Below are 25270 nucleotides of genomic sequence, written 5' to 3'. Positions count from 1 at the left end.
AAAAGTCTAATTCTACTCGAACTCCTCTTGAACCGGTCAGACCGGTCGAGCTCCTGCCGGACAGGTCACAATACCAGACCGGTCAGATCGCTTGGTCCGACCGGTCACGACCAATTTTTGTCGTCAACAGCTGCCGTGCAAACTATCCTGGAGAACTGGGAGCCAAAAGCCGGTAATGATGAACGCCACAACAAGTCGCAGCGAGCAGACAACCGGCTGGCTACAAGCAAAATTTACAAGCTCACAACCTCCTCATAGATCACCTGGGAATCATACGGGTTCGTCTGGAAGAACTACGCCCCACCAAAGGTCAAGTTCTTTGCTTGGCTACTCGTCCAAAATTGTATTCAGTGCAGCTCAAACCTGAAGAATAAGAACGTCTTGGATCATGATACTTGTGCGCTCTGCTCACTTTCCGCCGAGACCGCTGATCACCTGATCACGGGCTGCTCCTTTGCACAAAGTTTTTGGAGGCACATCGGTTGGAACCCAGCACGCATCCCGCCTGTCACCGACCTCTGGCAGCTAAAGGCTCAAGTAGGAGCTCCCCAGCAATCACTGCACACAATGTTTCTGCTCTGCTGCTAGCACCTCTGGAACCGCCGCCACGACGTGGTCTTCCGTCGCTCCCCGCGGAACCTGTACCGCCTCCTTGCTGCCTGCCACGAAGCTGCTGATCTTTGGCACCGGCGCCTGCCCGTTCCCCTGCGCGGCGATGTAGACTACTGGAGCAACAAATTTGTCATGTAATCTCCCCCTCTACTCTGTTTTATTGTGTGTGGTAGTTCTATACTCCCCCCCCCCCCTGTTCCCCCCTCAAAAAGAAAAAGTATGGCCTTGTTTAGATCCAAAAACCCAAAATTCAAAATTTTTGTAAATCATTTGCATGGTGTACTAAATGTAGTCAAAAAATAAATCGTATTACACAAATGGAATATAAATCGCGAGACGAATCTAATGAGCCTAATTAAGATGTGATTAGACACTAAATTGCTACAGTAATGCTACAATAAACATGCTCTAATGATGAATTAATTAGGCTCATTAAATTCGTCTCGTAGTTTACAGACGAGATTTGTAATTAGTTTTGTGGTTAGTCTACATTTAATACTTCCAATGTTGAAGATTCTCTTCCAAAAATCCAAAAATGCAAAATGCAAAGTGTGCCTATGTTTACAGCTTCACATGTGTGTTTCTTTAACTGTCTCAAACGGTATGGTTTAATTTGAATACTATGCTCTGAATTTGTATGATCTGAATTATTCATTCTAGCCTTGGCCGGCAGCAGAAAAAGGCTGACAATAATTGAAGTACATTCCATTGCATGTTGAAAAGTGGGGAACGAAATTAGCATTGAAATGAGCTGCTCGAAACTTTGTGAAACAGCGTATCGGTGTGTAAAACTATGCTTCTCTGGTTCCTCTCAACAACAAAAAAAACCTATGCTTCTCTGTTTTAGAAATGATAACACTCAGACAGGAGAAGCCAGTTGATTTTTAGTTCATTCCGGCGGTGGGGAACGACAGGAATTTAAACGGAGACAGTAAAGTGTAGTACTCCCTCCATCCTTTAAATTAATGATGATTTTAATAAAAGGTCGAAGCTCTTGCCTTGTGGGTCTGGTCTGTTCGAGCTTCTGATGAAACACTTCCTCGCGTCTTATGAAAGGGTGTGCAGGTCAGCAGTCAAAGAACGAGGGAAGCTTCTGTTAAATCAAGCAAACCAGAGTCTTTATCCCATCGAAATTTCTTGTTGATTCCTTGCTCTCTCGCCTCGAACCTGAAATTTTTTTACAGTACCCTGTACTAGTAAAAATTAACCCTAGTAAAAATTAACTAAGCCTAGAGGAGTACTATTGAGCATTGCTGCGTGGGATTTGTCAAGCCACGTCGGGTTATAGGATTCGACTGAAATGGACCAAATTTCACCGAAACATTACTACACTATTCTTTTCAGAGATGGTTAAAAATCATTTTCAGATGCGGGCAAGTGTAAGCGCCTCAAAGCTAACGCCTCTGTTAATGAGGCATTTTTAGAGGTGGTTTCGTGCCCGCCTCTGTTAATAGAACAGAGAAAACAAAAAAGTGAGCCCGTCAAGCCAATCACGGGCCCGGCGAACCCATCACGAGCCTCCGCGCGCCGCCGCCGGCAGCCACTGCCTCTACGCCCCGCCGCCCCCGGCCTGCCGCCGCTCCAAGGCCTGCCGCCCCGTCCTCCGCTCTACCCCACGGCCTCCGCGCCCCGCCGCTGCTCCGAGGCCTGCCGCCACATCCGCCTTCGGGCCCCCCGCTCGTCCGCCACCCCGGCCGTTCGCGAATCTGGATGGCGACGCGGGGGGTGGGGCTGATCTGGCCGGCGCCACATGGAGGGGGCCCGCGCGTCTAGCCGTCACACAGGGAGGGGGCACCGCACCGGCGGCCGTCGCGGCACCCCGGTCGCCGCGCATGGGAGAGAGAGGGAGGGGAGGAGAGGGGGTGGTTTGGCCGGCCGCCGCGCGTTTGAGAGAGAGGGAGGGGAAGATAGAGAGGGGGGAGGAGAGTGAGAAGAAAATCATAAGTGTGTATATATATACTTGGAGTTCTTTATGAGACTGAGTCGGGCTTGAGCAGGCTGGGCTGTTTAACTGACGCGAGCTTCTTACAAATAACCACCTCTGAAAATAGTAGTATTAACTGAGGCGGTCACTTTAACATTGACCGCCTCTGTTAATCAATTTTGAGAGATGATTTCTTTAACCGCCTCAGTTAATAAAAGATGACTGCCTCTGTTAATGCTAGGCATTAACTGAGACGGTTATTTTCTATACCCGCCTCAGAGGGGTTTTCAAAAGGCCCCTGTAAATGATTTTTTGTAATAGTGAAATTCGCCCATCTTAGAAGGGTTAGAAATGAATTTAGCGTTTCAACTTTCAAATTTCGAATATTCCTCGGAATCTATCCAAAACCTTATCGAAATTGATCGAAATTTGCCCTTTTCGTCCGAGATTGAATTGTTTCCCATGCGTCAACCTCGCTCAGGAAAGCAACACCAAGCGAACCACTGAAAAAATCGTGTCGGTTTTTAATTGCCAAACCCACTGAGGGATACCCCTGAGGTGGTAAGATGTAGGCAGGGACTCGTTGAAATTTGAACTCGAAGGTGCAAGAAACAAAAATTTTAGGTAGGTTCAGACTGCCGAGAGCGTAATACCCTATGTTCTTTTTATTGGTTTGTATTGCCTTAGATGATTGTATATTTTGGAGGAGTCCCTGTTCGCCCTTATATAGTCTGGGGGGTAGGGTTACATAGAAATCCTACCCAAATACATGTTAGTAGTCATACTCGAGCCCGGTCAAGTAGTTTCCTTCTATTGCGACTAGTCCTAATGTTAATCGAGTTGGTACAAGAGTATAAGGTATGTGTCAGATCAGGGGCAATGGGACTGCAATGGGACCCGCAACATCTGTACCTCATGTTGCGCATGGATTCTAATTTGATGAGATGCTGGACATTGTAAGTGTCTACAAACTTTGAAGTATGTTTATATAGATACTTGATTTTGTTTGTAACCTAATTATTTTTACAATTATAGGTACATGTATCAAGAAGTCAGAGTCTATGACGCACCAATCGGATTTTTGGACCCATGCACAATCTTCCAAACATACCTACGCTCAAAGCCAAAAGCTATTGAAAAATGTTAGACTGATGTCATGTATCATAGCCAAAAGAAGAGTCACATAATTGGAGCCTACAACTTTAAGTGAGTGTTTCCGATATTTACCTATTTGATCTAGATCAAGAACTAGTACTGCTAGTTAATGCTTGTTAGCTGTCTAAAAGTTTGTATGCAGTGACCACTGGATACTAGTAGTTTTAAGATCTTTGGATGGCCACATGATATTTTGAACCCCTTGGACTACAATCGTGAGGACTACCAAGAATTTATAGATATAATCCAGAAGTAATTCAAATTCCTTTCTATATTGACTTAAAGCATTATATGGCAATGTTGATTAAAGCTTTTCATAATTACTTTTTTATGTTCAGAGCTTATAACAGATACGTTAGGGAAGGTGGGCTGCATGAGAAACAAAGAAAAGGTTGGCTGCATGACAAACAAAAGAAAGAGACGGTCCATTTTCCGGTAAATGTTCACTTATATACGCTTGTGATTTTAAGTGATCAATGCTACTCTGTGATAATTATGTAACTTTTTTTAGTGCCACAAGGAACCCCTTACACAGTAGTATGCGGCAATTATGTCTGCCATTACATGAGGAAATTTGTGGAAGACCCTGGTTTTGAATCTAAGGTTTGTCACTATATAACCTATCATATGGGTTGGGAATTCAAAAAAGGGATGCTAAAGATAGATAAACTATGTTACTTCTTATGCTTACTTCAACTCTTACCTTGTAGTGGGGATTTATTTTCATAACTGTTTCATGGATTCATGGCAAACCAACTGACTAGATAAGTTCAGACATACCATTAGAAAATATGGCCATCGAGTGGTCTGGAATTTATCAAGTCAGCTATATTTTGATGATTGAAATCACTGGGCTGTTAAGGATCCTATTTCATGTGGGCTGGAAGCCTGGAAAGGACTGGAGACATAGCTGAAATTATAACTAGGCATTATGCAATCTGAATATAGCAGCGAGGGTGTGGTGAGTGATATTTACTTGAGTTTCTAATTGCAATCAGTTAGTAGTTCACATGCACAATAAATAAGTTTATTGAGTGAGTTAAACAGCTCACCTGCTTTGGTGTTTTTTCATTACTGATGTGATGCTATTGGTTTTTTGTTGAGCCTCACATTGGCTATCATCTATTTACCTTTGTTCTGGAACTTAATACAGAATATTATGTTCTTGTATTCTTGCTTCTTTTCAGCAATAATGCTTTGCTTATCCGCATTCCTGTAGTTCCTGAAAATCTTTTTGCATGTTTACAGTGCGAGACCCGCTCGAATCAAAATGCACTTCCTCAGTCTGAGCTCACCAAAATCAGAGGCGAGCTATGCTTCTTCCGGATAAGTTAGATCATCAAGAAAACTGGTGAGTTTTATGATAGTAGCTGAACATGATTTATTTTGAGTGTTGTAACTTAAATGAGCAAATAGAACTCTTGTAACTTTCTGAAATCTATCTGACTGCACCTTAATATATTCTGCATGTGAACTGTGGTCATGTATTTCTGTTGCGTGTGCCAAATCTATATGTGTGCCTAATTGAAATAGCGCCTAGACTTTTTACAGGTGGTTGTTGACCAGAATTTTGCTAGACGTAATATGATTTTTACTGGAGGTTCATGTTGAAAACATCAGATATAGATACCATTATAATGGAGGTTCGTGTTGCAAACCTCGGGTATAAATACCATTTTTAATGGAGGTTCTTTACAATACCCACCAGTGATAATGAATTAACACCGGCGGTTCCGAAACCGATAGCGCTAAGTGCTATTTCTACAGTCACACGCATAATGGAGGTTTGAAAACCTCCACTAAAAAAGCCTCTAGAACCGCTAGGAATTATACCTTTTGTAGTAGTGCTGGAGCAGAAGAACGGTAGATAGTTGGAATTTTCACACTCCTGCCTATCTATGTGGAAATATTTTGGCTACTGTGAACTGTGGAATTCACTCATAACCCCTTTGGAAAGGAATGTTGATCAGCCCCTATATGAGCTGTCTTTACGGAGTTGAGTTGCATATTCTGACCTGAAACTAATAATCCTATAAAGTCAGAGATTCTTGCAAGTAGGTAGCTGACCAATTCAAACGCTCGACGAACCAGTACTCGATATTCTACAGTTTATGCTCATTTCTAGGGGCGATCAGTTGGCTAATTAAGTATAGAAGATACCTTTTTTCTCATCCTCAGCATCTTCTGTAGGGAAACGGGTAGGCTACGCTAGCATCACTATCGCATAAACCCAAGATACTTGCGAGTAGAAGATCATAGATCGTTACCACTAGACGCGCAGCGCAGCGGAAGAAGTCGCGCGTTGATGTAGAGGAAGTAGTCGATCACGTCCCACGAACCGAGCTCCTCGTACTTGATCCCAGCAGCCGATCAGCGCAGCAGTCGCAGCAGTCGCAGCAACGCCTCCACGGAGTCCACACGTACGGGGATGAAACGCCGGGCGTCGGTGTGCTAGCACCGCACGCACGGCAAGGGCGGCGGCCGAGAGAGAGGGAGGGGCGGCGGCTAGGGAGGTGGCGCGGCTCAGGTCATCGCCCCCTAGCCCCTCCCTCATATATATATAGGGCGTACTAATGGGCTTCTATCTCATAGGCCCATTAGTAAACCTAATCCCTCTTGGATCAATATCCACTTGGGCCTTTAAACCGTATTGTGATGATGGGCTCTTGGGCATATCACCAACAATCTCCCACTTGCACTAGAGACAATCATACATGCAAGCTTTCCAACATTCCAAACCCCTTAAGTGTGTGACCCGTTAGGTTCATGTGTAGGTGGTCGTGATCGGAAATCATTTCCGAATCACAAGTCAATAGCGGCACCTAGCAGGGCATAGTGACTCACAAATACACATAAAGATCATATCGGCCGAACCATAGATATACTCATACACCGATCCCTTTGCCACACGATACCAGTCAAGCTCAAACCGAGATGCGTGCCACCTTTGTGATAGCTCGACCATTCTCTCGATCTAATAGTGGATTCTATTCATAACTAACCTTTAGTCATCATGATTAACTCTTTAATCACTTTGGCATGGCCATGCACTTTCAAATCCAACTATCTCGAGGGGCCCAGAGATATCTCTCCCGTTATCTAGGAGGGGCAAATTCCATCTTGATCCGCTCACATCTCATTCCATGTTTCATGACATACCTGTAAGCTGTTTTTGTAACTACCCAGTCACGGAGTAGCGTTTAGCAGCCCCAAGATGCACCACTACACACAGTGAGAAACAATGGCGATCTCAGGTCTAAGGATTCAGTAGGTATAACACTCAAGAACAACTGATGGCACATACAAAATAACAATCCCAACATTGTCTTGGAGTGGGTCAATCCAACACCATGTTCACCAACATGTGTCCACATCATTAATCCGATATCTCCATATCCATGATCCGTGAAACATGATCATCAATTAATGCATGTGCTAGTCTCAACGTCGTTGTTGTCCCACACAACGACATAAACTAGGGATAATTTAGAATCATATCATTTTCAACAAAGAGTTTCACGAACAAGTCACATACTTGATAATCAATGTAAAATAATCATCCATGGAATAAATAACAATTATTTATCATTACATAAACATACTCATGACACAAAATCTCCCACGCACACTAGAATCACTGATGTAAGTATCTAATACCCATAGATCTCATGTGCGCCTCATGCTTTGATTGTGGGAGAGGCTTCGTCAACGGATCAGCAACGTTTGAATCCGTGTGCACCTTGCAAACCTTCACATCACCTCTCTCAACAAAGTTACGGATGAGGTGATACTTTCGCAGTATATGTCTGGACTTCTTAGTTGTTCTAGGCTCCTTTGCTAGTGCAACGGCACCACTATTATCACAATAGAGGTCCACTGGACTGGACGCACTAGGAACAACACCCAAGTCAGAAACAAACTTTCTGATCCAAACAGCTTCTTTTGCAGCTTCGGAAGCTGCAATATACTCGGCCTCTGTCGTCGAATCAGCCACCGTATCTTGCTTGGAACTCTTCCAGCTCACTGCCCCACCATTGAGGCAGAAAACAAAACCGGATTGCGATTTGGAGTCATCTTTGTCTGTTTGAAAACTAGCATCGGTGTAACCCTTTACAAGGAGCTCATCTTCGCCTTCAAATATTAGGAACATATCCTTAGTTCTTCTCATGTACTTAAGGATACTCTTTACAATTGTCCAGTGAGGTTCACCGAAATCTGACTGATATCTGCTCGTAACACTTAGAGCAAAGGAAACATCTGGGCGCGTGCAAAGCATAGCATACATGATCGACCCTATGGCTGAAGCATAAGGAATCGTACTCATCCTCTTTTGCTCATCAGGTGTCGTAGCACACTGACTCTTGCTTAGAGTAATGCCATGTGACATTGGCAAGAAACCTTTCTTGGAATCTTGCATATTGAACCGATTCAATATCTTGTCAATGTACGTGTCTTGGCTCAATCCAATTAGCCTTTTTTAATACCCAGAATATAAGCCGCCTCTCCTAAATCCTTCATCGAAAAACTCTTTTTCAATGAGGTTTTAACGGCTTCAAGCATTGGAATATCATTTCCGATCAGTAATATGTCATCCACATATAGGACCAGAAACACAAGTGCGCTCCCACTAGCCTTTTTGTAAACACAAGGCTCATCTTCATTCTTGATGAAGCCAAACCCTTTGACTACTTTATCAAAACGAATATTCCAACTCCGAGATGCTTGCTTCAATCCATAGATGGACCTCTGAAGCTTACATATTTTCTCAGCATTTTTAGGATCGACAAAACCTTCAGGCTATGTCATATACACATCCTCACTTAGATGTCCATTAAGGAAAGCGGTTTTGACATCCATTTGCCATATCTCATAGTCATAATATGCGGCAATTGCTAGGAGAATCCGAACAGACTTTAGCATTGCGACGGGCGAAAAGGTTTCCTCATAGTCAACACCTTGAATTTGTCGAAAACCTTTCGCCACCAATCGTGCCTTATAGATGTGAACATTTCCATCCATGTCTAATTTTTTCTTAAAAATCCACTTACAATCGACAGGTCTTACACTGTCAATCTGATCGACCAAGTTCCAAACTTGATTATCATGCATGGATTTTAACTCGGATTCCATGGCTTCAAGCCATTTGTCGGAGTCGGGTCCCATCATTGCTTCTTTGTAGGTCAAGGGCTCATCATTTTCCATCAATAATACATGGCGCTCCTCCGTAATAAGGAGGTTGAGCTTGTCAGTAGCGCGACGTGCCCTTATAGACCTTCGTGGGGCTGGTGCCTCAACTACGGGTTGTGCAACATCTTGCACATCCCGTGGATCTTCAGTGGGTGCTGAAACAGTTTCGGGTGTTTCCTGAATTTCTTCAAGTTGCACCTTGCTCCCACTAAATCCTTTTGAGAGAAACTCCTTTTCTAAGAAAACACCATTGCGAGCGACAAACACTTTGCCTTCCGCCTTATTGTAAAAATAATATCCTTTGGTTTCCCTAGGATACCCCACAAAGAAACATTTGTCTGACTTTGGAGTGAGCTTATCTGACATCAAACGTTTGACATAAGCCTCACATCCCCAAACTTTGAGAAAAGATAATCCGGGATGCTTCCCAGTCCGTATCTCATATGGTGTCTTCTCAACAGACTTACTTGGAACCCTATTCAATGTGAACGCAGCAGTTTCAAGAGCATAACCCCAAAATGACAATGGAAGATCAGCTTGGCTCATCATGGACCTAACCATGTCCAACAAGGTTCGGTTCCTCCGTTCGGATACCCCATTCCATTGAGGCGTTCCGGGCGGAGTTAGCTGCGGAATAATTCCACATTGCTTCAAATGATCACCAAATTCAAGGCTCAAATATTCTCCTCCACTGATCAGATCGCAGAAATTTAATTGTCTTGCCTAATTGATTTTGTACTTCATTCTGAAATTCTTTGAACTTTTCAAACGATTCAAACTTGTGCCTCATTAAGTAGATATAGCCATGTCTACTAAAGTCATCAGTGAAAGTAATGAAGTACTGAAAACCACCTCTGGCTATTGAGCTCATTGGTCCACATACATCGGTATGTACAAGTCCCAACAAGTCACTCGCCCTCTCACTCTGACCAGTGAAAGGCGCTTTGGTCATCTTTCCAAGCAAACAAGACTCACATGTGTCAAATGATTCAAAATCAAATGAGATTAACAATCCATCTTTATGGAGTTGTTCAATGCGCTTCTCATTTATATGACCTAAGCGACAATGCCAAATAAAAGTGGGATTCAAATGATTTGGTCTAAGCCTCTTAGTATTAATGTTACAGACAGATTTATCCTCAAGATCAAGAACATATAATCCATTCACCAATGGACAATGAGCATAAAAAATACCATTGCAAAAGATAGAACAACGTTTGTTCTCAATTACAATCTTAAAATCACCAACTTCTTCCAAACATGAAGAAGAAATAATGTTCTTGCTCAAAGCAGGAATGCAATAACAATTATTTAATTCCAAAACTAATCCGGAGGGTAGAGACAAGTGGTAGGTGCCGACCGCCAACACCGCAACCTTTGCGCCATTGCCGACCCGAACGTCCAACTCGCCTCTTGCAAATCTTCTAGTCTCACTTAGACCCTGCAACGATTTGCAAGTGTGAATCATCGATCCAGTATCAAATACCCATGATTCACTAGAAGATAATACAATATTTATTTCTATAACATTTATACCTGAAGTGAAAGTCTCACTTCCCTTCTTCTTCTTCTTCTTTTCTTCCAAGTACTTCTTGCAGTTCCTAGACCAATGTCACTTTTCATGACAGTGGAAGCATTCATTCTCAGAAGTAGGGCCAGATTTGGCCTTAGGTGCTGGCTTTAGCTTAGAGCCCGAGGACTCACCACCGGAACTCTTTTCCTTGCCTTTACCTTTGGGATTAGGAGGTGTCCAACGCTTCCTCTTTTTGTTCCCCTTCTGAATCATCATCACATGATTGGGATTCTTCTTAATGCTCTCCTCTGCTGTCTTTAGCATCCCATGCAACTCACTCAATGTTTTATCCAAGCCATTCATCTGAAAGTTCATGATAAAAGGCTCATAGCTCGCCGGGAGCGACTGGAGAATAACATCAGTAGCCAAGTCTTGGTGAAGTTCAGAACCAAGTCTGTCCAAAGTCTTAATGTAACCAATCATTTTGATCACATGAGGACTGACCGGGCTACCTTCTGCCAGCTTGCACGCAAACAAGGACTTTGAGATATTGAACCTCTCAGTCCTGGCTTGGTTCTGAAACATCCCACGCAGCCCCTCGATCATGGTATGAGCATCCGCATGCTCATACTGCTTCTGTAGATCAGGGGACATGGTGGCGAGCATCAGACAGCTGACATCAAGTGAGTCATTGCATTGCTTCTCATAAGCTCTGCGATCAGCAGCAGTTGCATTGTTAGGGAGATCATCAGGATATGGCTGCTCAAGAACATACTCCTTTTTCTCTTGTCTGAGAACAATTCTTAGATTGCGGTACCAATCAATAAAGTTTGTTCCATTCAACTTTTCTTTCTCAAGAACAGAACGCAAATTAAAAGCAGAATTGTTACTGGCAGACATGATCTACAACATTAAATTAAAGCAAGATTTCAGCACTAAATTTATGTAAAGACTTTCATTAACTGATTTAACAAAAGACAACATACTATATCAAAGTCATCTTCCCTCTAATGATATATAGTAGTTCAAGATCCATAATCACTAAAATTCTAGTGAGCTTTAGCATCACGGCTAGAAAAGTAGTGATACAGGTAAGTAACAAATTACTAATCACATCTCTATGCGACTCTTGTTTGTTGGGTGGCATCCAATGCCCCGGCCCCAACCCTATGCCTTAAAGCCCAAAACTGTTTTGATAGCTTTGCTGAGTAAACCAATACTATGCTTGTGAATGTCCGACATCCACCCTATACAAAAGTGATAGATGAGGGTACTCTACTTTGGTAAACCTACCACACAACGATCAAAATTTATAGGTGCAGCTATTGGTAAAAGGCATCAAAAACTCAATCTTTTCTGAGGGAAGCTATTCTATCATGATTAAAGCATCCACCATATGTAAAAGCATGAAAGAATAGTATGACAGGAAAATAATCATCACAGGCATATAATCATATTATATTGTGAATAGTATGGCCTCTTGCATCACAATGGGCTCCATCGCCATGGCTCCAAGGTGACCTTCATTGCCATCCGTCCTGTCTTGTGGTGATCATCATCGCCATCATGATTGAAACCTCCATGAAAAGATACTAAGCTACTACATCTAATAGCTAGTGAAATAATTACATGAGGATTCAAACATCACAAGTCGACACGCAGGTCGTTATACAATAATGGTGCAACCTCAACCCGGTTGTGTTAACTTGCGACACGCAGGCCGCACAAATCATCACATACATCATCACATGACATTGAGGCCATACCATTCACATCACACCCTGCAAAAACAAGTTAGGCGTACGACGTGTTCTACCAAAGTAGCGCTTGGGAAGCCGCTACAGCGAGAAACCTCACGGAATTACACAGATCGCATCTATGGAATCCCTATGAAAATCTCATCAGAGTGATCGCATCATCTCAAATCCGAGCCATTCATAATGCCTCAATTTTCACTAGGTCAATCACTTTGACCGTGCAAACTTTGCACTTGAGAAGACTGCATCTACACATGACCTTGATCTGTTGGTTCAATCTGCTGACTATGCACACAGTTAGTCCCGATGGTGATTCCAGCCGGTAGGGACATGTCGTATGCATAACAGAGAAAGAACACAAACTAATCTTTTGTCACATGACGCGCAGTCAACTCGCTCCAGTTTTAACCCCTTATGACCAATTGATCTAATCAAACCATGCAAAAGTAATAGATCCAATCTACTACAACAACATATCACATATATGCAAAAGATCCAGACCAAAAACTACGCAAGATGGCTCTGGTACCACTGTAGGGAAACGGGTAGGCTACGCTAGCATCACTACCGCATAAACCCAAGATACTTGCGAGTAGAAGATCATAGATCGTTACCACTAGACGCGCAGCGCAGCGGAAGAAGTCGCGCGTCGATGTAGAGGAAGTAGTCGATCACGTCCCACAAACCGAGCTCCTCGTACTTGATCCCAGCAGCCGATCAGCGCAGCAGTCGCAACAGCGCCTCCACGGAGTCCACACGTACGGGGATGAAACGCCTGGGCGTCGGTGTGCTAGCACCGCACGCACGGCAAGGGCGGCGGCCGAGAGAGAGGGAGGGGCGGCGGCTAGGGAGGTGGCGCGGCTCAGGTCATCGCCCCCTAGCCCCTCCCTCATATATATATATATATATAGGGCGTACTAATGGGCTTCTATCTCATAGGCCCATTAGTAACCCTAATCCCTCTTGGATCAATATCCACTTGGGCCTTTAAACCGTATTGTGATGATGGGCTCTTGGGCATATCACCAACATCTTCTTCATCCTTGAGAACTATAAACATGGATGGATGGATGCACTCACGTAGTCCCAGTACTGGTACTGCCGAAAACAACACGGTGCACACAATCGAGAGATCGAGATCGAGATCCAGAGAGAGAGATGGCCCAGCCACTACTACAAAACAGCTCATTTATCCCGGTTTACAACCCCTTTTAGTCCCGGTTTTTCAACCGGGACAAGCCATCCGGGACAAATAGGTCTCAACCTTTTGTCCCGGCACCTTCCGAACCGGGAATGATGTAAATTTTGGCAAACAAAAAAAAGCTAGCTAGCTCCCGCGTTCCGGAGCTCGGAGCGGGAACCAGATTCATGCACAAAAATTTAATGACAATTATAATCTCAAAATCAATCACAACTATGAGTCAATCACAACAACGAACAAATGATGCACAAATCAATTTCCTCACATATACATATTTGGGGGAAAAAAGAGAACAAAGCTCAGCGCTGCGCCGCCGGCCGCCGTCTCCTGGCGGAGCTGCCCCCGCCGACCTGGACGCACCGCTCCCGCCGGCACCCGCCGAGGCCGAGCCGAGCTGCTGCCGCCGCCGGGGCTAGCCGGCCGCGCCTCTCGCCGGAGCCGGCCAGAGCCGGCCGCGCCGGGGCCGCTGGGCCTGGCCGCTTCTCCTGCGGCTCGTCGGGCACCCGCCCGCGCCGCAGGCCCTGCCTGCGCCGGTGCCTGGTGGCGACGCACCAGCCCGCGCCAGCGGCGGCTCGCCGGCCGGCCGCACTGGCGGCAGTGCCCGCGAAAGCTAAGGGAGGGAGGGAGAGTGAGGGAGGAAGGGGATGAGGGAGCGGGAGGGAGGAAGGGGATGGATCACGGAGAGGAATGAAGCAGGCGGAGAGATCTAAGAGGGAGAAGAAGAGACTGATGAGAGAGAGGAAGTGAGCGGTGGAGATTAATAAATGCTGGACGCAGCTTTTGTCCTGGGTGAAGACTTCACCCGGGATAAAAAGTCTCATTTAGTCCCGAGTGGAGTCATCAACCAGAACAAAAAAACATGCGCGGTCTTTTGTCCTGGTTGGAGCCACCAACCGGGACAAAAGGCCCACCCTTTTATCCTGGTTGGTGGCTCCAACCGGGACAAAAGGCCCATGTTCCCTCCACTGGCCCGGCTAGCCGTTGAACCCGGGACAAAAGCCACCTATTGTCCCGGGCCCAAAGGCTGTCGGGACAAATGACCTGAAATAAAGACTTGTTTTGTAGTAGTGAGCAGGAGGACACCATTAGCCACTTCTCCCACCCAGGGCACGAGCTCGTGAAGCGGCACTACATCGGGCCGTCGTTCCTCTGCGACATGTGCTGGGAGCACCTGTCCGGCCCCGGCTACGGCTGCAGCGCCGGCTGCGACTTCGGCATCCACGAGTCATGCGCCGGCCACCCGCAGACGCTCAGCTCCCAGGAGCACCACGCGCACCCGCTCGTGCTCGTCCAGACCCACCGCGACGTCGTGGCTCACATGTGCGACGTCTGTGCCGGGCGCTGCGCCGCGGGCTGCTTCCTCTACCGCTGCCCGCCGTGCGGGTTCGACATGCACCCGAGCTGCGCGCGGCTGCCACAGGTCGGGCGCAGCGCGCGGCACTCGCAGCACGACCTTACGCTGCTGGTCGTCGCCGACGGCCCCTGTGCCGCCGCGTGCGGCGGCGCGGGGCGCGCGTGGTACTACCGCTGCACCGCGTGCAACGTCGACTTCCACGTGCCGTGTGCGGCGACCGCCGGCGGCAACAACGATGGCGCTCGTCAAGCTGGCCACGACGCCGACACCGCTGTTGAACTGATACATCAGGCAAGTGCGGCGCAAATGAAAATTCAGGCTGCGATGATGCAAGAAAGGATCGCGGCGCAGGGTTTCAGAAACGCGTTGGACCCAGTCAGCCCTTCCTGTAAGTTCCCCTTGCATCCGTAGACTCGACTGGGGTTGATTCCTGCAGCCTCCATACTTTGACTAACGTTGCATTTCTTCATAGATTTCGGCATGTACATTGTGTACTGGGAGCCCTGTTGCTTATAATGTTTCTAATATTTTTTCCATTGTCTGTGCCGATCCTGAGTCGTATACGTATACGGTCCGGAGAGACTACTTCTAGATCTGAAACTCTTGACGCATTTGCTTGGAAAAGGCGACGTGAATAAAGTGCTTCAGCAACATTTTGTCACAAACACTACTAGAAAACAAGCCTTAGGTTCACCCTAAAAGTACGGGTATGGAGATGAACCGGTACCTACCGGTACTTTTTGGGTGGATGGAATTTATGAATGAGCCTTAGGTACCGGGTGGTAAATTTTATATTAGTACCGGGTGGTACCACCAACCGGTACCTATAGACGAGCCTTAGGTACCGGTTGGTGTTACCAACCAGTACTTTAGGAGTCTTGGGTACCGGGTGGTACCACCAACCGGTACCTTAGGCTCATCCATTGGTTACTTTAAAAGGAAAATATCTCCTTCTTGATCAGAACAACTGTGTAGCTGAGATGGTAAAGAAGCAACATGTAAGGCTAGAGGTCACGAGTTCAAGTCCCAACCAAAGAGAATATTTTGCGTGAATTTTGAAGACTTAGGCACCGGTTGTTTTACCCGGTACCAAAGACTCAGCCTTTGGTACCACTTTGGGGGTACCGGTTCAAAAAACCGGTACCAAAGGCCCTTTGCAACCGGTGCCTTAGGCCGATTTTCTAGTAGTGAAAATCTATAGCATGCATGTGTCAGATTGGGTGTGTTTATGTTTACAACTACACTTTTTTTAGAGTTTCATTTGCTACTTCACATTTGTGTTTGTTTCACTCACTCACATCGAGTGGTTTAATTTGAATACTGCGTACTGAATTATTTGTATGCACTGAATCATTCTAGCCACGACGTAAGAAAGGTCCTAAGGTGACGCGTAGATGACGTGTTGTTGTTGCATGTCACCTTTGCGATATAGGTGACGCACGAAGATGATGCACGTCATCTTTGACATCTTGGGGCCTCCCTAAAATATTGCCCATCATCTTTCTTATGACATAGGTGACGTGCAACATCAAAGCACGTCACCTATCAGTTTCATATAAGTGACAGACAATGTTAAAGCACGTCGCCTATAAAGTTAGTATATGTGACGGATTTTGACAAGTCAAAGGTGACTGGCATCGTCAAAGCGCATCACCTTTGTGATGACATAGGTGACGTGCAACATCAAAATACGTCACCTTTTGAATTTTTATAATATTTGAACACGCGATTTTTGAAAAATTAAAATTGTCTTAGATTAGAAAATAATTTATAAAAAAGTTGTAGGTCTCAACCCGATCTACAATTTTGTAGTTGAAATTTTTTTTCAATCGAGGTTGTTATGGCACCAAATACATGGTTTAAATTTTGAATTTCAAAATTTAATAATTTTTAAATGACCTCATATGAAAAAAAAAAGTATATATGAAAGTTGTAGGTCGCAACCGGATCTACAACTTTGTAGTTGAAAAGATTTTCATTTGAGATCGTTATAGCTGTGAAATAGGTTATATAAGATATTTGAAACTGACCGGTATGAGTATAGCCCAGTGGTAGGGAAGGGTACGTGCGAGGCTGAGGTTGTGTGTTCGAATCCGGTGGAAAATCGCGCGACTAAAAATATTTTTTTATTCTCATTGAAAATATTTATTTAACATATAAAAGAATAATATCTGTCACCTATGTATTAATATAGGTAACGGGGTAAGACTACCATAGGTGACGGGCTATATTGATATCCGTTACTTTTGTGGTGGCATAGGTAATGGGTTTTAGGTCGTCACTTTTGAGTAGTAATCAGTGATGTGATAAAATTGACGGATATAACATCCGTCACTTCGTCTAACTGGTGAAATAACATAATCGGAATCGGTCAAGTAGACGAAAATAGCATGTCAGACTAAATTTAATTTTTCTACCATTTTAATAAATTTCGTGTGCCGGGCTGGCAAAGAAATACCCGATCCTATATTTTCGTGCACCAGCATGACGAAATTGTTTTATTTTTCCTCCGCCCCGACGCCTGCAGCTCGTGCCAGCGCCGCCCCACCCGCTGCTCGCTAGTCGCTAGCCCATGCACCCTACAGGCAAGCCGCTGCTGCCACCGCCCGCCCGTGCTGCTGGGGCCAGAGCTGCGGGACAGCGTGAGCTGCCTGGAGTGGAGGCCTTGGACGGGTACTGCACTCACCCGTGCAACCAACCGATGGAAGGAAATTGACCGCCGGCGAGCAGAGCAACAACTGCTGAACTGCCTAGAGCCTTGGACTCGTAGTGCATTCACCCGTACCTTATCTCCGAAAATGAAATTGTCTTATGAACTCGTCATCTTTGACCAACCTTATCTCCAAATCCTTTTGACCAAATGCATACGCGCCTTTTGCAAAAGTTGTAGCACTTAAAATTTTGAGCGACGTTGCTGAATGCTGAGGAAGGATGTAGAAGTCTAAGGAGATGCCTCTACCACAGAGAAATTGCTGAACAAGACCAGGCGTCGATTCTGATGCAAATCGATGGGGGTGGCAACCTGATATGCTCAAGAAATTGCTCAAGACCTGCCTTATTGGCTTAACCAAAAAGAGTTGTTAAAATGTTTGATGTAAGTCTGTAACCTGCTGGCTGCTGGATGCTTAGTTTCTTAGAACTGCCGGCCGCGAAGCTGAACTGGCTAGCTGGCTCAGTAGCACCCCCTGTCTGCCGGTCGGGATTCGATCCCCTTCGGGGGCGGACTTTCCGGTAGGTAGTGCAGGGGTAAAAAAATCTCTTCTGTCTGTCCCATGTTCAAAGTATAGTCTGGGTCAGATCTAACTCATAAGGCGACGGACCACTATGTATGGGTGGAGATAGAGGTTTGAGGATTTTTTTTAACCTATGTGAGAAGATCTTCTTAATACGCAGGTCAAGTTTTTTTTAGAACGGCCAGCCGCACGGGACGAGCCTACCGGCGGCGGGGCACGCAGGCCACGCGGGTGCGTGAGGCCCATAGTGTGGCACTCGGCCCAGCCAGGGTGCGGGTGCACGGGCCGTGACAGGTTGCCGGCCAGCCGAAGCACTAGGTCCAGGCAGCTAGCAGCAGCAGCACCAGGCCCAAGGAGCTGGAGCATGAATTGGCTCCCGAGAGATGATGACTTGCTTTGTCCTCAACCGAGCACCAGGACAAACCCACCACAAAAAGTGAGCGAACTCATCGTTGCGACTATGACTTCATGGGATAAACAGAAGCTACAATTATTCTTTACTCCGATGGATGTGGAGGTTATACGAAATATTCCTCTCAGCATGAGAAGACAACAGGACTTTTGGGCCTGGCATTACGAAAAGAGGGGGATTTTTTCGGTTCGATCGGCATAAAAAATGCTGGTGAATGCCAAGCAGCGAACGAGAGCTTGGTTGGAGCACAGATCGGGCACATCTGACACGAGAGCAACAGAAAAAGAATGGCTCGCAATCTGAAAGGTTAGTGTACCTGCAAAAATCCGGGTGTTCCTATGGCGACTAGCTCGTCATTCCCTTTCATCGGGTGATGTTCTTCATCATAGGAACATGGCGACACATAACTCGTGTGGGATCACTGGGGAACCTGACTCATGAAAGCATGCACTTCTGGAGTGTAATCTCGCAAGATGCGTTTGGGCTCTTGAACGCGAAGAGATAGTGGAGAACATATGTTCCATCCAAGAGATGAACGCAAGGGGCTGGCTGAAGGAAGTACTCTCAGTCTTATCAGCCATCAGGTGATGATGTTACAAGAGCAATGGTTACTATGTGGGCAATCTGGTATGCCAGACGGAAAGCCGTGCATGAAAATATTTTCAAAAGCCCTTTATCTACTCATAGTTTTGTTGATAGATTTATGGCCGATCTAGACCTGTCCGTGCCTCCAAGAGAGAAAGGTAACAAGTGCCAAGCAGTAACAGATGGTGGCTTCCTCCTCCACCTGGTATTGCCAAGATTAATGTTGATGCGGCAGTGTCTAAGAATTTGAGCCTCGGTTCAGTGGCGGCAGTTGCAAGAGACTCTGATGGAGGTTTCTTGGGCGCTTCATCGCTAACAATAGAGGGTATGACGGAGCCGGAGATGCTGGAAGCAGTGGCATGCAGAGAGTGACTGGCCTTGGCAAATGATCTTCTTCTGCAAGGGGTCAGGATGGCGAGTGATTGCAACAATGTTGTGAGAAGCTTCAAGGAGGAAGCGATGGGGAGTTATGCCCATGTGATCCGGGACATCAGAGTGAGGCAGGAAGAACTTCTCTTTTTCGAGCCCGTCCATGAGCACCGGAGTTCCAACGTAGATGCACATAGGCTAGCTAGAAGCTCTCTTTACGCTAGCCTGGGAAGACATGTTTGGTTTATCGAGCCGCCTGATGGCGTTTGTAAAAAATACTCCAGCGATGGCCTTTAGTTAGGCTCGGCTTGTATCTCAAAAAAAAAAGTTAAGCTAGGGGTGGGCATTCAGTCTAACCGAGAAGAACTAGAACTGAACCGAACCGAGAATTTTGGTTCCCTAAAAACTGGAATAGATCGGTTCCCACAGATTTTGGGAATCGACCAAATTCGGTCTTGGTTAGTTCAGTTCGGTTTTGGTCCAAACTGAACTAACTGAGATGCCTTGGGGGAACCTGCCGTGTCGTCGCCGTGGGAAGCTGTCGTCACTGTCGCGCACCCGCCGGCCGCCGTCGCGCATCGCTAGCTGAGCGCTGCTACCGGCGCCTCACCCTCATGCGGCCGCGCTCTGCCGCCGGCGTCCTGCCTCCACGGCCGCACACGTCCGAGCATTGGGAGCTAGGTGTCGCCACGCGCCCAGCCGCGAGCAGCGAGCGGCCGAGCGTTGGCCGACGGTGGGGTCGGGGGTGGCGGGGTGGAGAGGGGCAGGGGCGGCGGGGTTGGGATGCGGACTGGTGAGGGGGCAGCATGGTCGGGGTTGGGAATGGCGAGGGGGCAGGGTCGAGGTGTTGGTGTTTAGCCGCTAAGTCTGCTCAGGGATACCCCAAGCAGTAGGGTTGTAGATAGGGTTTCGCTGAGGTCTGGAACCGATTGTTCAAGGAACACAAAGGTTTAGATAGGTTCGGGCCGCGAGATACGTAATACCCTACGTCATGTGTGTGGTTTGTATTGTCTTAGATGAGATTGTATGTTTCGAGAGGGTCCCTGCCCGCCCTTATATAGTCTGGGGGGACAGGGTTACATGAAAATCCTAGCCAAATACTACTCAAGGAGTTGTTCCTAATGTCTATCGGGTAGTTTCCTTCTGTTCGACTTGTTCTACTTTTGTACGAGTATTACAACCAAGATAAGATATATGCCATGTGTTATCTCTTATTCTAGAATATTCCATGTCTGTGAGTAGTCCCGCTGCCCTGTGTCTGACAAGGGATGGGCTAGGGTTAGAGTGCTTGCTGGCTAGTGGCTTGGGCCACTTAGCTTGGATTTTGTGGGGTTAATTGCATATGGTCCCGGTTCCTCGGTTAAGCGGGTCCAAGAACCGAACCGAATTGAAGATTTTGGTTCCTGAGAATTGGGAACCGAACAGAGAACTGAAATCCTCGATTCCAGTTCTGGTTCGGTTCTCGATTAGTTCGGTTCGATCCTCAGTTCTCGATTAAATTTGCCAAGCTCTAGATAAGCATCGACTGCTCGGCTCTTATGTGCAGGTAAGCAATAAAGAGGAGGTTCATGTTTTATGTAAAATGTTGCTTTTACACTACAGGAACAATGATTAAGCAATCATTACTTGATGAATTTGTTATTCGTTTAAGCTCTGCATGATTCCTGCGGCTTGTATCTCGGCGTAGTTCTTTTTGTTCTCATGTTGTTCAAAGCTATCTGATTGCTCCTTTGCAGGTGCTTTTGGAACTAGTGATGCAACTGTTAGCTCCATTGTTTAGTACTTGCTCGAACTAGTATCTTGTGGAAATTTGCTTGCTTAGCAAAGAGATCTTAGTTCTTGCATGCTTAGTGGAAGCAAGCGAAAAACAATCGACTCGAGCAAGGTACCACAATAGATGCATCTGTTCTCCTGTAAGAACAATGTATTTGCACAATAGATGCATCTGTTCTGCATGTAGAAGAGTTTGATCACCGTTAAAAACATAAAAACATTTTGTTCGTGATATGGAAGCATTTGTTCTCATGTAGAATTATTTATTCGCGCGTGGAGCTACTATATTAAATTTTGTAGACTAAATTATTCACGATATTAGATATATATCATTTGTTTCAGACATTCAGTCCATAATTTTTATCGCAAACAAACCAAATATCCATAATATTTAATTTTTTAATATTATTCTACTATTTGTGTGTCATGTTTAATCTATTTTTTGAGAAACAATCTTTTCATGCATTTGTTAACTATTTAATAATATATTTCATCGCATCTTATCTAGCTGCGTAATAACTTTGATCATCAATATAAAAGCTTTTACAAGATTAACAATGAACAATATATGTTAGTAAATTTACGATGAAAACTAATTTAAATATATTTAACTACCATTATTTCAAACATCACACTTTTATTGGAAATATTAGTTAATGGTTTGTCAAGTAGATCGTGTGATTGTCCTATGCAACATGCATTTTTTTTATCAAAGGGAACACATATGTTTTTTATAGAAGTATTTGGGGTCAAAATGTCCTTTAGAAATTTTTTTATTGAACATGTTTTTAAAATTCTTTGTTAAAACGGATTGACATAATTCTTTTAATAATAGATGATATACTGATGAAATTTTGGACTTGGCCTATTATAAAATTCAAAAATTCCAAATAAATCTCAAAGACCCGTATGTATGTGCATAAGTGAGCTAGTGGTGCAATCCTTTAGTCCCACTTTGCTTGTGTAAGGTGAGAATTGCTAATTTAAATAGTGAGGCTATTCTTATCTCTTCGAGCTATGTGCGTGGAAGAGAAAGAAAGCTCCCACGCGCTCGCCTCGCCGGGCGGGGCGGGCAAAATACGCAGGCGCATGATATCCGCGTGAATGGTCCGCCGAAATCCGGCTCCTCGCCTTGCGGAGGCGCAACTTCCTTTTGCGGTTTTTATTTTTGGTGACTTGTGCTCTAAGTCTACGAGATATGGAAATCTAAACCGACTTGAACTCCAAGTTTGCGAGATATGGAAATTCAAATCAAGACTGGTTTGTCTTCTCTCTATATATATATATATATGTGACCAGTCGGCTTTCACCAGAAATATATCAACTCGAGTTAGAGTTTTGTTTTCTTCTTGCTGCTGCATCACCTTCGTAGTCTGCACCATCCCGAGCGCCGGCGTGCACCGACGAACGGGAGAGCAGGTCTCCGGAACCTCTGTCCTCGCGATCCTGCAACAGGAGAGGGCAAATAAGATTTTTGGGAAGCGTCCAGCGCGACTACTCAAAGATCTTCATCACGGCTCGTCCTACGTCCAAGTCATGTGCTGCGACGAATCGTCGTCTGTGACATCAGCTGATGCGCTCCGTCAACAGGATCGTCTTCGTTAGGTCAACTCCGTTCGTCTTCCCGAAAGCCAAGGCTCAGTACATACACTGTTTTTCATCCAGTTCTTAATCATGTTTTCAGAATTTATGATTCTGTTGTGTCTTGTTACTAGTATGATAGAGCTGTTCATGCTATTTGAGAATTTAATCATGCAGTTGCCTAATAATTTAACATGTACTCCCACCTTCGGACATATCCTCTTTCCGGAATACATTAGATCATAGTAATTATTAAAAAAAGTAAGACCGCTACAATGTTAGGCAAAAGTTCCAAGAAACATGTATGTAAGACACTAAAGTAAAAATTAGAGCTTTTTTACAATAATTGTAAAGTACCAATGGGTACTTTTAGGTGCTTTTACCTTGAACTTTTTTCTAGCTGTTGATCTATGGAAAGTATTTATAAAAATTAAATTAAATTAGTATTCGGTCCCACTTTTTGGTACTTGGTCCCATATTTTAGAAGTATCAGGTACTTTATCCTAGATACTTCTAGATACTTCTTACCTTCACCACCCACTACAACACAGATCTAATGTAGAGACACTTCTGTATACACATTTTACAATTTGTCTTTACAAATATGTCATAATGTATTGTAGAGACATTTTTTGTGGTACTTTTAAAAGTGTCACATGTATGGAGACAATATTCGAGACATTTTAAATCATAGAGACACTTTTTCAAGTCATTTCATAAAATGTCAATACAGATTATTAGTGGCAAGTTTGAGACACTTTGATTTTTGACCTTAGCCCCATAGAGGCATTGTTTGAATCATTCCGTTTAATATCTTGAGACACTATTTAGATCATTGAGACACTATTTAGATCATTTAGATCATTTAGACACTACGACATAGTAAAAAATGACTCTACTATTACGATGAGACAACCTAAATTGTCTCTACAAGCTGAAAATAATATCTCTACTTACATGTTTTTGATGTAGTGACCGTAGGATTTTATCAGATAGACGACTCCTATTTTTTTTAATCATTGTAAAATTTCTCAAGTAAAAAAAATATATTTTTGTGACTTAAGCAATTAATCAATGGCTTAAAATGGACTTGTACCAAAATGGATTCTCATCAGGCGATCAAAAGAGAAATCTTACAATCTCATACAAGACAGCAGCAGTGATATAAACTCTTAGTCTTCTTGAACGTACGCTTAATATACTCTCAGTAATTTGTCGTCCATATCATCCAATGTTTCATTGGACGCAAATGGTACCTTTCTTTCATCTGATTCATCCAGCGTTTCATAAGTTTTTACATAAACACGGTACGGTGGAAGGATAGATCTCCACACCAGTGCATCAAATTTCTTGCTAGTGGGCGCTACCTTCGGACGACACCCAAGGCTCATAACATCATGGACTGTTAGTTCAGGCAGCTTCCCATTAACAACATCCATACGGCTTCTTCTGAAGACGCATGAATGACTTGCTTCAGTACCACCAACTGTGTAGATAGAAACGGCCTTATAACGGGGTCCATAGTGTGCATCTCCCTTTTGTGCCTTTTTCGCGAAGCTCAAGAGAAGAGACCAAGTATGAACGTCAAGGTTCTCCCTTAGAACACCTCCATACCATTGGCCACGAGGGAAGCCTCCATCGATGGCAGCATTTATCTGCATTCCTATAGAGAGTAGCCTTGGGTGTTCCTTTGGATTTGTGCTACCAAAGGCAATGGCTTTGAAGAAATACCAGAACTGCTCAGGTTCTAGATTCCTGAGAATCATAGGACTTTTTGTGCCCAATTTTTCAGCCTCTCTCAGTGAACTAATGATCACAATCTTGCTACCCGATCCCTTCATGAGGTTGCTGGCTCGACGATAGAACATGCCCCATGATTCCTGGTCCACGTTTAAGGCGAAATCAACTATAAATAAGCATCTCCTTAGCTGCAAATCATGGTTTGTGATCAGCATCCCTTCCCCCCTGGACGTAATCGTTGTTTCAAGCATCTCACCCTCCAGATCATCTCCATCCAGGAAGGAAATCCAGGAGAAGTGGCCGCGCACCCTCTCATCTCTGCAAACACTCTCCATGAGGGTTTTCTTGCCAGACCTATGGCGGCCTATATGATGGGTAGAACACTCAAGGCTTGAGTAGTATCAGTACTGTCATCATCTTGCTCAAGCAAAAAATTGATGATTTGTTCCTTCTCGGCATGGCGACCAAAGAGACAATTGCTGATGTACAGATAGGTGTCGTAAGGCCGACGAGGATAGCCACTCACAAGCGTGTTGAACGCTAGCACATTTGCATCGACGTCTTCCAACAAGCAGATCATCTCCTGCAACTTGCTCATGTCCTTGTCTCCTAGGAGCATGCTCCTGAAAACGTTGGACATCCTTCGTATGCGTTTGCAAGGATTGAATGAGGAAATGGAGTAGAGATGATTCCTCTTCGCATCCTGATCGCCCTCTGCTGTCTTGGTATCCTGATCACCCTCTGTCTCCGTAGCTCTGCTCTCGAACGTGTCGAGCAGGTAGTAGCCCTGGCACATGGCTTCTCTGAACACCTTGAGCTGCAGCAAGATCAGCTGGTTCGTGATGAACCGTTGCTCCGCCTCATCGATGGAAGC

At 44.9% G+C, this 25270-nt stretch overlaps 1 protein-coding gene across 1 annotated transcript; it reads left to right on the top strand.

The window, feature by feature from the left end:
- The first annotated feature begins 14036 nt into the window (after positions 1–14036).
- Positions 14037–15114, top strand: LOC120669402. Its single transcript, XM_039949162.1, has 2 exons — positions 14037–14092; positions 14415–15114. The coding sequence occupies exons 1-2, from the start codon at positions 14037–14039 to the stop codon at positions 15112–15114; spliced, it is 756 nt and encodes a 251-aa protein (XP_039805096.1).
- Positions 15115–25270: the final 10156 nt, after the last annotated feature.

The sequence above is a fragment of the Panicum virgatum genome, chromosome 4N (assembly GCF_016808335.1).
Source record: "Panicum virgatum strain AP13 chromosome 4N, P.virgatum_v5, whole genome shotgun sequence".
Taxonomy (NCBI): domain Eukaryota; kingdom Viridiplantae; phylum Streptophyta; class Magnoliopsida; order Poales; family Poaceae; genus Panicum; species Panicum virgatum.
This window is presented reverse-complemented; position numbering and strand designations above follow the sequence as displayed.

What these genes read in the sequence shown, in the direction of transcription:
- LOC120669402 (XM_039949162.1), top strand. Translation starts at nt 14,037, where the DNA reads ATGAAGCAGGCGGAGAGATCTAAGAGGGAGAAGAAGAGACTGATGAGA. An exon ending in AGACTGATGAGAGAGAGGAA is followed by an intron (nt 14,093 to 14,414) that starts GTGAGCGGTGGA and finishes CTTGTTTTGTAG; the next exon opens with TAGTGAGCAGGAGGACACCA.